This window comes from Callospermophilus lateralis, unplaced genomic scaffold, assembly GCF_048772815.1.
Source record: "Callospermophilus lateralis isolate mCalLat2 unplaced genomic scaffold, mCalLat2.hap1 Scaffold_193, whole genome shotgun sequence".
NCBI classification, from domain to species: domain Eukaryota; kingdom Metazoa; phylum Chordata; class Mammalia; order Rodentia; family Sciuridae; genus Callospermophilus; species Callospermophilus lateralis.
In genome coordinates this window covers 1641293-1658497 of record NW_027512944.1, presented here as the reverse complement: position 1 = coordinate 1658497, position 17205 = coordinate 1641293, and the positions used below count along the sequence as shown (strand labels likewise).

The 17205-nt window shown below is 34.4% G+C and overlaps 1 protein-coding gene across 1 annotated transcript in view; it reads left to right on the top strand.

The window, feature by feature from the left end:
* Positions 1-16986, top strand: part of LOC143388425 (transport and Golgi organization protein 1 homolog) — a 40325-nt gene extending 23339 nt beyond the window's left edge. Inside the window, exons 9-29 of the mRNA XM_077108198.1 lie at positions 673-761; positions 1002-1079; positions 1167-1277; positions 2497-2568; positions 2766-2870; positions 3512-3634; positions 3804-3912; positions 4951-5006; positions 5095-5185; positions 5357-5498; positions 10216-10317; positions 11165-11225; positions 11340-11375; positions 11452-11519; positions 11631-11731; positions 11915-12052; positions 12822-12890; positions 12994-13070; positions 13196-13267; positions 14671-14833; positions 15844-16986. Of these exons, the coding sequence (XP_076964313.1) occupies positions 673-761; positions 1002-1079; positions 1167-1277; positions 2497-2568; positions 2766-2870; positions 3512-3634; positions 3804-3912; positions 4951-5006; positions 5095-5185; positions 5357-5498; positions 10216-10317; positions 11165-11225; positions 11340-11375; positions 11452-11519; positions 11631-11731; positions 11915-12052; positions 12822-12890; positions 12994-13070; positions 13196-13267; positions 14671-14833; positions 15844-16157 (2177 nt within the window). The 3' untranslated portion in view covers positions 16158-16986. The remainder of the gene's footprint in view (positions 1-672; positions 762-1001; positions 1080-1166; positions 1278-2496; positions 2569-2765; positions 2871-3511; positions 3635-3803; positions 3913-4950; positions 5007-5094; positions 5186-5356; positions 5499-10215; positions 10318-11164; positions 11226-11339; positions 11376-11451; positions 11520-11630; positions 11732-11914; positions 12053-12821; positions 12891-12993; positions 13071-13195; positions 13268-14670; positions 14834-15843) is intronic.
* Positions 16987-17205: the final 219 nt, after the last annotated feature.

The window sequence follows — 17205 nt, the reverse complement described above, 5'->3', positions numbered from 1 at the left end:
CAGATTAACTTTGAATGTTGATGTAATGCAGATGTATTACATTTGAAGAGTATTTCTATGCTAATGTTTTAATCATGCATTAAGTAATTGAGTAGATAATTTAAAGAATGGTAATGTGAATCAGTATGCTTTCGTTTCCGTTTTTCTTTGCAAAGAATTAAATGATTCCATTTTCTGAAAAGAAAGTGTTTTGAGAAGGGAGGAATATCAAGCTACAACACTTTACTGTATTTCCCATCTGTGAAATGAGCTTAAATTGAAATATCATTTTGGATGGGAGGGGTACCTGGGATTGAACTCTGGGGCACTCTACTGAGCCACATCCCCAACCCCCTATATTTAGAGACCAAGTCTCACTTAGTTGCTTAGTGTCTCGCTCTTGCTGAGGCTGGCTTTGAACTTGGTATCCTTCTAGCTCAGCCTCCTGAGCCACTGGGATTACAGGTGTGCACCACCGTGCCCAGCAAAATATCATTGTTCTTATATTTTTCTTAAATTTTAATAATTTTATACTCTTATTGCTAATAAGCATAGATTGCTTTTTAAAAGCATAATAGTTATGCTAAGAAGTATTTCCTCATAGTACCATATAGCATGTCTTTGCTTTTAGTAGATTGAGTAATTGAATTTCATTTAGTGATTGTAATAATCTTGTGTATTTCCCCCTTTTAGTCACTGAACAGCAAATTGCCCAAAAGATAATCAATTTCATGAAAGAAGATGAAGAATTGATACAGAAATTTTCAAAGTATGAAGAGAAGGTATAATTATTTTTTTGTTTCTTTCTCCCTTGGTTCTAGCTTGAATCATTTCTACCTGTTTTAATTTAAAAATCATATTTTAAAGTTTTTATTTCATTATTTCCTACAAATCATCCAAATTCTAAGCAGTCATATGTATTAAGTACTGCTTTCTTCTGGAAAGGGTCACTTGTCTGGAAGTAACTTGTATAGTAGCACTATAATTTGTGTATCTTAATTCTGAGTGCTTTATTTACATAGATGAAGGAATCAGAGAAACAGATCCAAGAAACCATGAAACAAAATATGATTCTTTCTGGTGAAGCAACTAAATATAAGGTAAAAATCCCTTCTTTGGGGGGAATTACATTCTAAACTCAAAAGTAAATGTAATGAGTGAGTAATCTTGACACCTTTTTTTCCCAGAATAAAATAAAGCTTCTTGAAAAAGCTAAAGAATTTCTGGATGAGAGAGCTAAAAGTCTTCATGTTATGTTAGAATCTGAAAGAGAACAGAATGCTAAGAATCACGACTTGGTAAGAGTTTTGCTGCTAAGTGTTGCTTTAATTTGGCTTTTGAAATATTTTGTAAAATTGGTTAAGTTGAAATTAGTCCAGCTGTTAACTAAAGTAAGATTAGGAGTCAAGGAAGTTGAACCCACATCTGTGCCCATTTTGTGGAACTTTTAAGTACTGATACAACAAATTATTTTTATGGGCCTAGGAAATATTTTTATTCTCAACCTTGGATAATTTTCATATTGCTTTGCTCTGCTCTTGGAAACATGCAGATCAACTAAAAACTATTGTCCAATTGAACAGTCTTTGTTTACTTTTTACTTGAAAGAGTAATGAATTAATCAATTTTCTGTACTTAAAAAAATTTTACTTACATATTTCATTTTCAATTTCTATAAGTTTCTGTAATTACATAAAAGTTGCAAAAGATAGTAGGGAGTGTGTTCTGAAATATCCTACCCCCAAGTAAGCTTGATCACCTAGCTGAGGTAGTATTTATCAGATTTCTTCACTGTAAAATTCTTTCCAATCCTTTTCATATTATATTCTTTGGAAGTTACCATGCACAGCCCACAGTTAAAGTATGAAGAGTTACGAGCTCAGGATGCAGCTCATGGTAGAGCACTTGCCTAGCATGCATGAGGCCCAGGATTCAATCCCAGGCATTGCAAACAAAGATTGGGGAGTTATGTCCACTTCCTTAAGGAGCGAATATCTTTATAAATTTTTGGGAATTCTTCTGTATGTGAGATTAGTCTATTCTCCCTTAAATTTTATCATTTTTTACTTCAGATAAGAAAATTTTAAAAATTATCTTGGGAAATTTTTTTCTCTATCACTAGAAAAAAATTACCAATTTGAACTGGTTTATTTGAAACAGTAATTAATTAATTTTCTATGCTTTAAAACATTTTATTATTGCATTATGATTTTCTATACTTTGACCTTTTTTTCTGGTTATCTCATAAACAGTAAGGTTGTGGATGCCATGAAATATTTATGACTTCATTTTCCCTCATCTCTTTCAGTTCTTGATTTTTTGCTTAGTCCAAAGCTGGATCCCCTGCATTTACCTGAAATGTAATGGGATGGCTTGACAAATATTTTGTTGTGTTTATCTTTTTTAGTATATATATATGTGTGTACACACACACACACACACACACACACACACACACACATCACTATTTCTACTGAAATCCTAATGCATATTTTGTGTTCTGTTTTCACCTGGCAGATAATGGAAAATAAGAAATCTATAGAGAAGCTTGAAGATGTCATTTCAGTGAATACTTCTGAATTTTCAGAGGTAAAGCTGCCAACTCTTGCTAATGGGATAGTTGGCATAATGGGATATTAATAGTACATCTTAGTTTTGTTGCGGACCAAAAATTTGAAGTGTGCTAAAATGTGCAAAAAATGAGAACTATATGATGTCTGGTTTGGGAAAGTATAACTTTGTTTTTTCTTTGGAATTAATTCACTAACTCTAGTGTTTTGCATTAGCTTCAAATTGTCTTTAATGAAGCTAAGCTTCGTGAAGAGAAGGTGAAGTTGGAATGCTGTCAGCTTCAGAAAGAAAATGCCATACTTAAGAAGACGAAAGAGCAGGTAAAGAAAATTTGATGTCATACATAATGTAAACTAGAGAAGTGAATATCATTATCTTGTATCTTTCTTGGATCTGTTTCTGAGGTAAGGAATATTCATGTAGGACCTTTTCTAGATATGCAAAGTTTAAACATGCTCCCTAAATTGAGTGCATATATATGTTCTCCATCTGTTTTGGATTTTTGGATTATTGCTTTTCTTATCAAATGTCAATCAGTTATTTACTTGCATAGCCTCAATGAAACTTTTTAAACCAGAAAATTAAGTATTTTATGATCCTCTTTTGAGTAGTTACTGATTCACTGGCCAAGGGAAGATTACATAATAAGGAATCTAAATTTAGGAGACAGTCATATGTGCCCAGCCATTCCTGCTGGAGGTAAATTATTTGAATTGGCAGCAATTTTCTGGGGAATGCAATAAACAGGGTCAACTTCCTGAGAGCTCTGATGTTCTTACTGCAGCTGTGAGAGTTGGGGCCACTCGGCCCTCTTCCTTAACCAAGGTCTCAACCCCCTCGATTGAGGCAGGCCACCGAGGAGTATGGTTCTCTATTTCTTTGTCTAAGTCTTGTAGTCCTGATGTATCCAGTGCAAAACCCCTCCCTAACCCACAGGAATTCATGTGTTTTGACTTTTCAGTTGCAGCAGGAAGTCAAAGACTGGAGTACATCACATGCTGAACTCAGTGAACAAATCAAATCATTTGAGAAGTCCCAGAAAGATTTACTTGTAGCTCTTAATCACAAAGATGATACTATTAATGTAAGTTTATACTCCAAATACATGTTTCTTTTTATTTATTTATTTATTTATTTTTTATTCAAAACATTACAAAGATTTCAGAATCACATTACATGTTTCATCTCATGAATTCTCCTGAAATCTTCTGAATTAAAATCGAGAGTCTTCCAACCTTTTGCTTCTTTTCTAGGTTTTGACTAATTATATTACACAGTTGAATCGGTTACGATGTGAATCTGAATCTGAGGATCAAAATAGAGAAGATGAGTCAGATGAATTAACCAACGGAGAGGTAGCAGGTAAGATCAGTCTCAGGGAGGTTGAATCCTTTTTTTGCTTTCCTGTCTTTAATTAAGCATTTATACAGATGCCACTTTTCAGCTGGCTGATTTTCTTCTTAAGCTTCAGGGTTGTAGACACATATCACTGGATCTATAGATATGTCTGTTGCATTGGCAGAGGTGGGTTGCTGGGGTATAATGTAGCAATAGGCATGTGAAGAACACTGACTTTTTCTATCCCATTGAAAATTAGTAAGTACACTGAAGCTACAATAGTCATATCCTATACAATACTTAGAGTATTGAACATTGTACAGTAAGAGAAATTTGTTTCTTAACTTATGCAGATGATAGTTGATTTTGATAATCATCATCTCTATGGCTCTGTGGTTTTACGGTCCACAGTCAGTCTTAAGAGTCCGGAGGTAGTTGGAACCATAAACTAAGGCTGTGAGAACAGAGGCTAGAGACTATCAGAAAGCTAGAGAGAGGGAGTGTAACAGTGTTTACTGATGAGGAAAATATTTCCAGATGTTTTCTCCCAAGTTGGATATTGCTTACATAGCAAGTATTTCAAACCACACCTGGTAGTAGATTCAGGGAGAAAATAGAGGATTGAATCTTTCTAAATAAGACTTACTTGTCCAGGTGAAGATAGATCTGAGAGAGAAGAAAAGCTTTTATCTTACAAGAATAGCATAGATAACATTTTAGTTGTGCAAACTAGAAATTCACCTTTTTTTGTTTTGTTTTTAAGACAGACACAGTACTTTTATTTATTTTTATGCTGAGGATCAAACTCGGTGCCTCACACATACTAGGTGAGCACTCTACCACTGAGCCACAACCCCAGCCTGAAATTCACCTCTCTCTCTTGTTTTTTTTTAAATCTAAGCTTGCAATTCTCTTAAAAGTCATTAGTCTAATCAGTTTAGGTATTCAATTGATTTTTTTTTCTTCTGGTGTTTGAACACAATCATTATTTAGTTTGGGGAAGTTAGGAGAATATAGAGTTAAAAGTAAGGAAAGAAAAAGCTAAAGTCTTTTGTTTTTTAGGTGATCGGAATGAGAAGATCAAAGATCAAATTAAGCAGATGATGGATGTCTCTCGGGTATAGTTCTTTGTAAGAGTCCCATAGTGCCTGTGAATTCTTCCTGTGCCTCACTTTTAAGAATACCTCTCTTTTCTGCAATTTTTAGACACAAACTACAATATCAGTAGTTGAAGAGGATCTAAAACTTTTACAACCTAAGCTAAGAGCCTCGATGTCCACAAAATGTAATCTAGAAGGTGGGTTCTTCTTGAGAAGAAATTGCCATGTTGGAAAGACTTAAAATTTTATTGGAAAGATAAAGAATGGCTTCTTGCTTTCATGCTTCTTACTTTTCTTGGCACTAGTCCCTCAAACAAGTTCTTAAGTCTTTGTACACATATAGAGATAAGCTGTTTTATCCTTTACAGACCAAATAAAGAAATTAGAAGAAGGTGACTGCAATTCACTACAGTCTTCTAAAGTTGGACTGGAAGAGGAATGCAAAACTCTAAGGCAGAAAGTGGAGATTTTAAATGAACTCTACCAGAAAGATGAGATGGCAATACAAAAGTAAGATTTTCATTGTTTGTTATTGTTATCACTGTGTGAACTAATAGATAATTTTATCTTTTCTTAAGATTATTTACAATTTCTTCTAGTTGTAATAAGTAGAGATTTGTCTTTTTTCCTTTGTGTTTTGTTTCCTATAAGTTGCATTTTTCTTTCCATCGTCAGTCTTAAGAGTCCTGAGGTAGTTGGAACCATAAACTAAGGCTGTGAGGACATCGTAATCAATTGTCAAATTCATATGAAGGCAGGAAGTGGTAAAATGGTATTAACAGTCACTGATGTGGAAATACCTCTCAAAGTTCTAGACCCTTTCTATGATCCCCCTATTTATTTTAATTACCTTTCATTGTGATCAGTTATGTAATTCTAATGTTTTGAACTTGTATCTCTAACTCTGGACCTTTAAAAATACTGAGTGATTTGGAATGACATGTTTTAGTAGAATAAAAACTTCAAAAAGGGATAATATTTACTTATTATTGGTACTAGTTTTGGACTTGAATATCTCAGATGTTCACACAAAATTGAACTGTGGCAAGGACCTTAGGAGTTATGATTACAGAAGTACTTGTTTGTAGTATGTATTTATATATTAATCTTCTCAGTGTGGAGCTAGTTATTTTTTGAAAGTTCATTTGAAGTTTTTAATCCACAAAAATACTTGAATTCTCTAAAAATAGGTTGTGTCAGATTTTATTTGTTTGCACCTGATTTTACTCTTTGGCATATATATGTATATGTATATATACATATATATATGTGTATGTATATATATATATATATATATATATATCTTGTAAAGCAAAGACAGACCTTCTTACAGACCTAACTATTTTTAGGTATTTTGACTTCTGTTGCCTAATTAATGCATTAAATATTGAAACCTTTCCATTAACTTTTCTAAAATTCTGTGATCTCCAAGCGACCTTTTTAGAATCTCAAATTTTTGTTCAGGCCAGTTCTAAATTCTTGGCCTGTTTCAAAGAAACATTTCTCATTTTATCACTTTTTTTTAAAAGAACACTTGTTTTCTCTGTCCCTACTAGTAATCTGAATGACCTAAATGGCAATTAATTTTCTTTGTAATGCAATTAAATTGTAGCACTATTTTTCTCAACTCCTCCAAAATTTATTCAGTCATCATCTGTGGTTTGTACTCTTTTTACTCATCCCCAGGTACTATGTTAGTTCATGCCTCTGTCATCTTTTCTGTTTCTAACCTAGATCATCTGTCTTCATTCTCCATTTTTTATATTTGTATATAACTTATTTCAAATTCTTAATAGTTTTCTCTATAGCTGCTTGAGTGGACTTTCTAAAATATAAGTCTGTCCATGTCAATATGTGCCTGTGGTTTATGAAGAATTTGCTTTCTATTTGATGACCTGTTCTTTTTTTCTTCCTTGTATCTTTCTAATAGTTTAAATATTTTTAATTATATTCCTCATCCCCTGTATAAGCTTGATGTAATCATATATTATAATGGAATTATAATTATATAATTATAATTTTATTCATCTTCTCATATTTTAAAGGCCATGGTATATATTCTGGATTTAATAAAAACCTGACATAGATTAATAGGTTTATTATTTTTTTTATGGGCTTTAAGTAGCTCCTGAATCAGATAACTGTTGTGGCATTGTATGTTAGTACTTCATATACTGTGAACTCCACAAGACATTCATTCAATTTATACACATATTTAAAGTTTCTGTAGTTCTGCATTCTACACTGTTGGTTTCTTATTTGAAATTATTTTCATTCTATTTGAACATTGTCCTTTAATGATAGATTTGATTAGTGTATCAAAGGTAGTACAAGGATAAACAGAGAATAGTATTTTATTCACTAAATATTGCTATAATCTGTATTAGGTTGACATGAACTTCATGATTAGAGTTAAACCCAGTTTCCATTTTTAAAGGATCTTTCTTTTGGCTACTGAATTTTGACTGTTACTTAGTTTTAGCAATTTTAAAATATCCAATTAATTACCATCTGTTTTAAATTTTTTCTTTAAGGAGTCCATTATCATTGTTGTTTGGTCTTATCCCTCTTCTAGTTTCTGTAGTCCTTTCTCTTTTTTTTAACAGTTGTATTGGGAAGTGCCTAGGTGTAGTTTTCCCCACCCCACCCACTTTTCCTCTTGCAGTTATGTTGCTTGGGATGAATTTTTGAGTCTTTTTCTACATGTTGATTTTACCTCATTCTCTCTTCTGATTATAATAATGCATATTAGAATTTGATTTCCCCTGCCTCCTACATTCTGGATTTACTTCTTCTCGATATTTTCTTCTGAACTGTCTTAAAAGTGCTAGGATTTATTTTACTTCCCAAATCTGCTGCTAAAATCATTCATTGAGTTTAGGATTTTAAAAAATTCAGGGTTTAAAATATTATTTTAGTTGTAGATGGACACAATATATTATTTTTATAGGATTTTTTTAAGAGAGAGAGAAAGAGAATTTTAATATTTATTTTTTAGTTTTTGGCAGACACAACATCTTTGTTTGCATGGGGTGCTGAGGATTGAACCCGGGCCGCATGCATGCCAGGCGAGCACGCTACCGCTTGAGCCACATCCCCAGCCCGACACAATATTTTATTTATTTTATGTGGTGTTGAGGACTGATCCCAGTGCCCCACACATGTGGGGCCTGTGCTTCACCACTGAGCCACAACCCCAGTCCTATTTCAGTACTACAGCTCAAACCCAGGACCTTGAGCCATGTGCTCTACTATTGAGCTACCTCCCCAGACTCCTTGCTCTTTCTCATAAGGGACTAGGGTCTTACTGCTTTCCAAGCTATCTTTAATCTCATAATTCTGCCTCTGCCTCCTGAGTATCTTCGACTGTAGGTAGGTCACCACACCCAACTATTTATTGGTTTTATAGTTTCTAATCCTTTGACAAAATTCATAATCTTTTTTTTTCCTCTTTTGTGGTGCTGGGGTTTGAACCCAGAGCCTTGTGCATGCAAGGCAGCACTCTACCAACTAAACTATATTCCCAGCCCTGAAATTCATATTCTTGACTTTACTTTTTTGACTATATAAAGTGCAGTGATTTTAAAACATGTGCAGATAACCCCATTAGCTGGTTTCCTTTTCTGTGGCATTTTTTCTCACAGAATTTTGTCTTATGGAGTGCCTGGTCAGTTTTGATTAGCCAACATTGTTGTGATAATTATAGATGAAATTTGAGGACTAAGATGAAGTTATCTTCTTATAGAAAAGTGTTGAGGTTACTTGAGTAAGTTTGTCACTTTAAACTTAGTCAGCAATTAAGATAATTCAAAAATGACTTGTCTTTTCAATGTTTCAGTATTGTTCCTTTTGGATTTTTTGCCTGTTCATCACTTAAGTGTGCAGTACTTTCTAATCTAAACTCAAAGACTAGGGCTTTTATTAAGGGTCCCTTTATTGGTAGCCTCTATTTTCCTCTAAGCCCAGGAATTTAATGAAGGCTTGGTTGAGACTCATATCTTTGTGTTATCTTTAATAGGAGAAAAGTACCTTAAAGTGCCAGCCTTACTTGTAATTCTGAGTTTCCTTTTTCTAATGGATCTTGGCCACATACGTATATCTTCACTGACTTTTTAGCTTGGATCCCTTCAAACACAGTTTTATATTCTTATAAAGATGTTTTGATTGTTCTTAGTGCTCTCAGACTAACTCTTTGATAATTGGAAACAAAATTCTCTCTGTCCTTCAAGATTCAGTTTTCTCCATATTCTTTCTTAAGCCAGTGGGGAAAATTATTATATTCCTTTAGGCATCATTTATACCTGAAACAGTGAGCTCTTTTATTCTTTAGCATCTTACAAGGTAACTAGTATATTATAGCCACTCATAAAATACTTGCTGAAGAATTAAATGAGAAGCTATATAAGAATATATAATCCCCTTTTTCTATTTGGTATCAGTAATCCTTTTTTACTGTAGTTCTGATTTATGGAAAATTAAGTTTCAAGTTAATTATCTTTTGAATTGGAACTATGGCTAAAGTAGTACAAGGATAGCAGAAAATAGTATTTTTTAAATCCTTAAATGTGGCTACCTTTGTGTCAGTAGATGAACATCTTGAGTTTCATGATCAGAGTTAAAACTTGTCAGTAGATAATACTCTGATAGTGGGTCAGTTTAGCTTCTTTTTCTGGTTGATAGACATTATCAAAATTCAGATTTGTCTTTTTGCTTAATTTACAATTCTTTTGAAATAGATATCTAAAGTGTGAAAAATGTTCTGTGGTTAATTGCATAGCTAAAAGATATATTCTAGAAGATTTTTTCTTTGACTGACTATATGTTTATTATGGTACCAGTCTTGGATTGAGAAAAGAGTTTCTCCATGACAAAGATATACTTAGTGTCCTACCCATGGCAGAAACGAGAAAAGAATTATCCCCTGCTTTATCCTAATATGTTTAATTATGTTAGGTTGATCAGTCCTGATCTTCCACATTGAAGTAAAGTGAGTTTTTATTATCTTACACACAGGAGACTTGCCCTTGGGGCACATATTGTTTTCACATTTATTTTATTTACTGGTAAGTAGAGAATTAAGAGGAGAAGTTAGAAAATGTAAGTGATTTGCCAGAGTTTGATTTATGAAATTGCAGGTTTGAATTCCTATTTTATGTGCCTAAGCATTTTATAGAATTGTGGGATTCACAAATAGAAACTTTTGATTTGATAACTGGTTTTATTTTAGGAAACAGAGTCAAGAAGAATGTGAGAGACTAGAAAAAGAGCAGCAGCTGTCAGCTGCAGATGAAAAGGTGGTTTCTGCTGTACAGGAAGTTAAAAATTACAAGTGAGTTCAGTTTCTAAAGGAGGGTGTCAGTGTCTAATGAATTAGTGTTAGCTTTCTTTTTAATCTTTTTTTTTTACATTATGTAGATAGAAGAAAATAGCATGGAAGTATAAATAACAAGAGGATATGAACACATTCAATTCACACAGGAGAAAAAATAAATTTCAACTTAACAAATGAAAAATGTTAACAAAAATTTACTTGTACCCAGTGGGCAAGACCATAGGGAACTTGGTCAATGCAAACAGTTCTGGGGGTTTTGTATGTTGTAGTAATTCTTTAAGAAATCAGTTTGCTGTGTGTTATATCAAGACCCACAAAAGTGTGGCATTTGATAGACCTTGGAAATCTTCTATGGATATAATTTGAAAAAAAGAAAAAGTTTTAAGGAGGAAGATATTTCTAGCAGAATTACTTGAGAACACACTGATGAACAGTTAAGGAAATTATAATTTATCAATTCAGAATCTCTAGCAATTAAATGATAAAGAAGTTATTAGTATTAGGTTTTTATTTTATTTATTTATTTTTGGTGCTTTACTACTAAGCTACATCCTTAGACCTTTTTTTTACTTTGAGACACAGGGTCTCAGTTCCATAGGTTCCCACTTAATTGCTGAGACTGACCTCGAACTTGTGATCCTCCTGCCTCAGCTTCCCAATCATTGGGACTACTGGCATGTGGCATTGCACCTGGCCTGTAGTATTAGTTTTGATCACACTGGATTCATATAACTATAGAAATGTTTTTCTTATGTATGATAAAAGTCTTTAAAAGTATAGCTGATGGAATAAAGGGAAAATGGTCAGAATGTTTCAAATTTTATTCAATTGTTGTAATTCTTAGGCAGAGAATTGAAGAGATGGAAGAAGAATTACAGAAAACCGAGCGCTCATTTAAAAACCAGGTAGTAATTAATACTGTCCTGTAGTTGCAGAATTCTTTGATATCTAATACAGACAATTATAGGCTATAATAATGAATTCCTAAAAACATTTTTTTAATGTGTTGTCTTTTTCAGATTGCTATGCATGAGAAGAAAGCTCACGATAATTGGGTAAGATTTTTTTCCCCTTTTCTTTATTTTTTGCATAGCCTACCGCAACTGAATTTGAATATTTTCTCTTTAATAGCTCAAAGCTCGTTCTGCAGAAAGAGCTATAGCTGAAGAGAAAAGGGAAGCTGCTAATTTGAGACAGAAGTATGTGATTTTTGGTATATTACTGTATGTTTTATAGTGTTTTAAGGTTATGCTAGATATTATCTATGATTGCTGTTTCATAATTCAGCCCATTCTTTCTCAATATTCAAGACTACTGGAAATGACCCAAAAGATGGCAATGCGGCAAGATGAACCTGTGATTGTAAAACCAATGCCAGGGAGACTAAATTTACAAAATCCTCCTCGGAGAGGTAGGGGACACTTTGTAAAAGGAGCTATTTTATTTCTTGGTGCAGAATGTATGTAAATTACTTTTTATTTCTGTGTGTAATGGTTATGAAATAATCTGCATGATTTGCTAAAGCGGGAGGTGTGGGGGTTGGTGTCAGGGAGAAGGCTGCCTTAAAGTAGTAACACGGCATTGTTGTCTTTAGGTCCACTGAACCATAATGGCTCTTTTGGTCCATCCCCCGTGAGTGGTGGAGACTGTTCCCCTTCACTGACAGCAGAGCCAGCTGGGAGACCTCCTTCTGCTACTATTAATCAAAGAGATATGCCTAGAAATGGATTTGGTGAGCATTCACATGTTGCTTTATAGTAAACTACTTCAAGGTTTTGGTTTTTTTTCCCTTTTGAATATTCTAATGAAAACATAGAATTTGGGCCTGTACAATATATAGAAGATAATTTCTTACTTTATCTTAATGAATGTTTTCTGTAAAATCTGTTCTAGAATAGAAAACATTTTTTTTCCTCGAGGTCCCTGTATTGTTTTTTTCTTTTAAATTTTACACTGTGAAGTGTAAACCTTTATCTTTAAATTAAATCTCTATGGTGTTCCATTTCCAAATATTATAAAAGTAGCCTTAAACTTTATGTAGCATACATATTTCCAATATGAAATACTGAGTCTTATTTCCAATTCTAAATAGGACTGTAGTCTTGGTAAGATTGGAAGTCAGGTTATACAGACTAAAGAAAAGCCAACTTACACATACTTCAAGTCTGTAGCTTAAAGTTTAGGACCAGTACGTATTAATTTGCTGTTCTATCAACCCAAGGCAGTTCTTTATTTTACTTAAGTCTCTTCATAAATTGTGATTTATGTATTGGGCAACCCATTTTTTAAAAATATTTTTAATTGTAGATGGTGTGGTGCTGAGAATCAAACCCAGTGCCTCACACATGCTAGGCAAACACTCTGCAACTGAGCTACAACCCCAACCCCTGAGCAACCCATTTTTAATGTTGCTTTCTAGTTATTGTTGAACCCTGACCTGTCCACCAGTGGTTTATTTCTTCTGAAAAATACATACAAGGGCTCTGATCTTTTTTCCCAAGGGTCAATGGATGGACCTTTACCTCGTACTCAATGGTCTTCTGAGGCATCTGGAAAACCCGTTGCCTCTGGTAAAGAGACCAAGTAATTTTAAAGAATCTGTAATTGTGGATGCAGGATTTTTATTCTCTTCATGTTAGAATAAGTCTGAATCCATTCTTTGATCTCTAACAGACCCAGGATGTGGTCCAGCTCACATGAACAGCAGCTCCAAAAGTTCTTCTCCAGCTAAGGTGACGGATGAGGGCAAGGTAAGTTCTGTAGTTACTGTGAATCACGTGGTCGTGCAGGAACATGTTGCTTTCCTACAGTACTTGCTCTTTGCTTTATCCTTCTTTGTGTTCTATTTGTACTATCCCATTTGTTTTTTAAAAAGCAAACTGTTCCCCAAGAACCTGAGACCCCCTCAGTTTCTACCATTACTTCTTTAACTGAGCATCCAGTTGGAGTAAGTACTTAGAGGTTGAGAACTGAATTGGGTTTTATTCTGTGCATTTCTGGGAAGGATATTCAGAGCATGACACTGATCTTGTTTGCTTTAAACTGCATGCAATATTGAGCTTACTTTTCTCCTTGGAAATGTGGCTTAAGTGTGTACAACTATAATGAACTACAGAATGTGAAAAGTTATCACTCTAACTTTATATGGTGTTTTGTGTTGAATGTTCTAAGGCAAAGTAAATTCATTATAAATTATATAATTCATCATTTTTATTTTTGTTTGGAAGAATGCTATTTAAGAATTCCTCCATTTGTGCAAACCCTATTTTGAGTGATTTGAATTAGATTGGTATCAGATTTTCTGAAAGTGAAATACTCTTTCAGTGCAACAATGATAATCTGAAATGACCTCTTGAGCCAGTCCCAAGCAATGGTCTCATTTGTTCACATAAGTGCATTCTCTTGTAACTGTGTTGCTATTATATCTGGTAGGTCTTCTGCAGCTCTATAATAAAATAAATTTTTAATTGTTTAGTTTCAAACTCACTACTCATAGGAAATGATAAATCAATACCTCAAATGGTGTACAGTAAAATGAAAGTAAATATTAAAGCCTTGTCTTCCTAATTTGTGTATATAGCATTGTGTTGGAAAATACTTCTCAAGTTCCAGTGTATACATATTCCAGGAATATACATTTCTGCGAAATCTAAGGGCAGCTTAGATAAGACCCCCAAACCCCTTTGTAGTAGAAGATTTAAAAGAGAGCAAACACCCGTTGTTATAGAGGAGTAGAGGTGGGAAAAGCATGGCTTGGAGGCAAACCTGGGATTGAGACCCTTTAATATGCAGTGTGGCCTTCAACAAATTATGATAATCTATTTGCTTTTGTTCCCTCTTATTTAAAACAAGACAGTCTACTTAAAGATCTTAGAGGTTGAATAATTATGAAAGACTTACTGAAGATACTCTGAATAGTAGCTATTATTACATGGGTACAGAATGTATTTTTCATTTTATTCTGTTCATTCTTAATATGGAAGTAATGAGCTACTGTGATGAAAGGGAAGTGATGGGGAGGGGGGGACTCCCTTTGAAATAGGTTGTAGTGAATACAGCATGACATACTGGTCAGAAATCACCTCTGTTAATAACCTCTGCCAGTCCTCTTGCCTTTCCCTTTCCTGTGCAGATATAATCACTAACAAACTGCTCCCTCTTGTGGAATCCTTCTAACTTCTGTAAGCTGTCAGTGGGAATACACAGGAGGGGTGGGTAGAGTTTTGTTGCACTGATGGTATTCTCTGGACAGGTGCCTGTTTTGGGTTTTAGCTTTTATCGCTGTTGGTACTTTGTCTTAATACATAGGAATTTTAAAACTTTTAACTGCTTTCAAATCTTAAATTGCAGGTTAATATGGCTATGAAAGGGCCCCCTCCTTTCTCAGGGGTACCCTTCATGGGCCCCCCTATGGAACCCCCGATGAGACGGCCTCCACCACCTCCCTTTTGGTATGGACCGCCATTTCAGCTCGGTGGGCCTTTTGGGCCTCGGCCAATTCCTCCACCATTTGGTATGATGATCTGAACAGTAGTGATTGACTTATAAATCACATTCATCTTTCATTTCTATTGCTTGCTAAAACAGTTGGTTGCTATCTCAGGTCTTAACAATGAAAGGATACAACTGAGTACATTTTAACTTTTCCTCCAGTTTTCTGGGATATATGGGACACTACATAATCTTATACTGAGATAGGCAATAGCTATCTCATAGACAAGGATAAGGGGCTATATAGCGAAAAGCCACAAATATTACTTCTGCAGATGTTTGTTGAAAATATGTTGATATGCACTGCAATAGATGGAAAGGTGGATGAGACACATGCCATAACTTAAAATTTTGTCACAGATATGAAAATCCTATAACATAAAGTTTGTAATCACCCATAATGGAAGCATAAGCAGTAGGTTATAGAATATAGAAAAGGAAAAGTCAAACCCTCCTTACCTTGAGAAAAGTCAGAGGGAAGTGTTAAAGAGGAGGATTTAACAGTGACCTAATAAATGTTGCTGATTTAATTAGGTGGCTGTGGAAGGCCTTTTCCAGGGGGGCATGCACTTTGATTCTGATGGCATGTGTAAAGTCCATGCTGAAATACTTCATGAATTTTTAATGGATACAATAATAAATAGTGGGATTTCCTTTTATCAAAATTTCTTTGATGTAGTCAAGTTCTTATTTCATAATCTATCATCTTGTCATGGTAATATAGTACTTCCAAATATAAATGGAGCTCTTTTGAGATAGAAATAATTCTGCAATTATATAGTAGGGAAAGAAAAAAGATAAGCCTGGAGCTAGGTAGAGCCATGTTTAAATCCTTAATATGTTGCTTCATGGCTGGTTGGCCAGGCTATAACCTAAACTTGTTCTATTTCAGTTTGCCTCATCTGGCAAGTCAGGATGTTCACCAGTTGATGTTCTAGGCTTGGGAGAAATTAAAGACTATATTAACATACTTGGAATCACCCAAGTTCAGAAATTTCTGGGTATTTACATCACTTCCTTTTTATTTTCCAGGTCCTTGTATGCGTCCACCAATAGGCTTCAGAGAATATGCACCAGGTGTTCCACCTGGACAATGGGATTTGCCTTTTGACCCTCGTGATTTTTTTCCAGGACCTGCACCATTTAGACCTTTAGGCTCATTTGGCCCAAGAGAGTACTTCATTCCTGGTGCCCCATTACCACCTCCAACTCATGGTCCCCAAGACTATGGGCCACCACCTGCTGCAAAAGACTTAATGTCTTCAGGCTTTAAAGATGAACCTCCACCTACACCCGATTCTCAGAGTAGTGAGGGCTGTTCACAGGCCTTAAAACAGGGCCCATAAAATTAACCTCTGACACTTAGTCAGAAAGTGGACTATGAACTATTCATTGTGTTGAAGGATTATTGGCTTGAAAATATAAAAGTTTATTTTAAATGCCTTATGTTTTTAGAATGAAGCTGCCTTGGCGCAGTATACATTTGGAGCCAAAATATTTTCCCCCTAAATATCCCCCACTTAAACTAGAGTATCCTTCCAACTTTAAAACGTGCAATAAGGAATACCTTTGTTTTAGTTAATGTAGCATATACAATTGCTAAATGATTTAGAATGTCATAATTATGGACATTTCCTGTGGAAATGCTTTAAGAACATGTATTTCCATTATCCTATTTTTAGTGTATTCCAGTTGATAACAGAGAAATGGTGTTTTATAACCTTGATTTTTCTCTTTAAATATCTGGTCACAGAGACTGTTACGCTAAAAATGTTTACTCGAAGATCATAAACTTCATTTTCCTTCTTGCTGAAGTTCTTTGTTGTAATAGTTCATAAAAAATTGTTTATTAATATTTCCCAAGTGTCTGTTGATTCATTGGATTGTCATGAGACTTTGTGCCATTGGGGAAGCATGTAAACTCACTCTCAGAACTGAAGATGGTGACTTGGCAGCATATTTCCTGTTGCTCACTGTTAAGGAGGCTGAACCTTGGTCAACTGTGGACTTATACAGAGGAATTTCTTTTACTTGTGAGAAGTCTTGTGGCTCTATTTTTGTAGCACATTCATGTACTTTTTTCTAACCACTGTTCATGTGAGAATGGTTTTCTGAAAATGAGTTTACATTAGTAGCAAGAGTTGTTTGGCCTGAAGTTCTACTGCTTTTGCCATTATTGCATTATAACAGTAAATATAGGGTGGTATGTTGTGTCTATAAAAAGTAAGGAAATTAACCAACAATAAAAATTAATTTAAAAAAAATAATAAGGAAATTTCTTTAAAAAAATTGTACACACACACTCTTCTCTTTCCCATACCTTGCCACTGATTTTCAAGGAATATGATAAAAAAATTAGAAAAGTATAATCCTCTGAGAAAGAATGAATGAAAC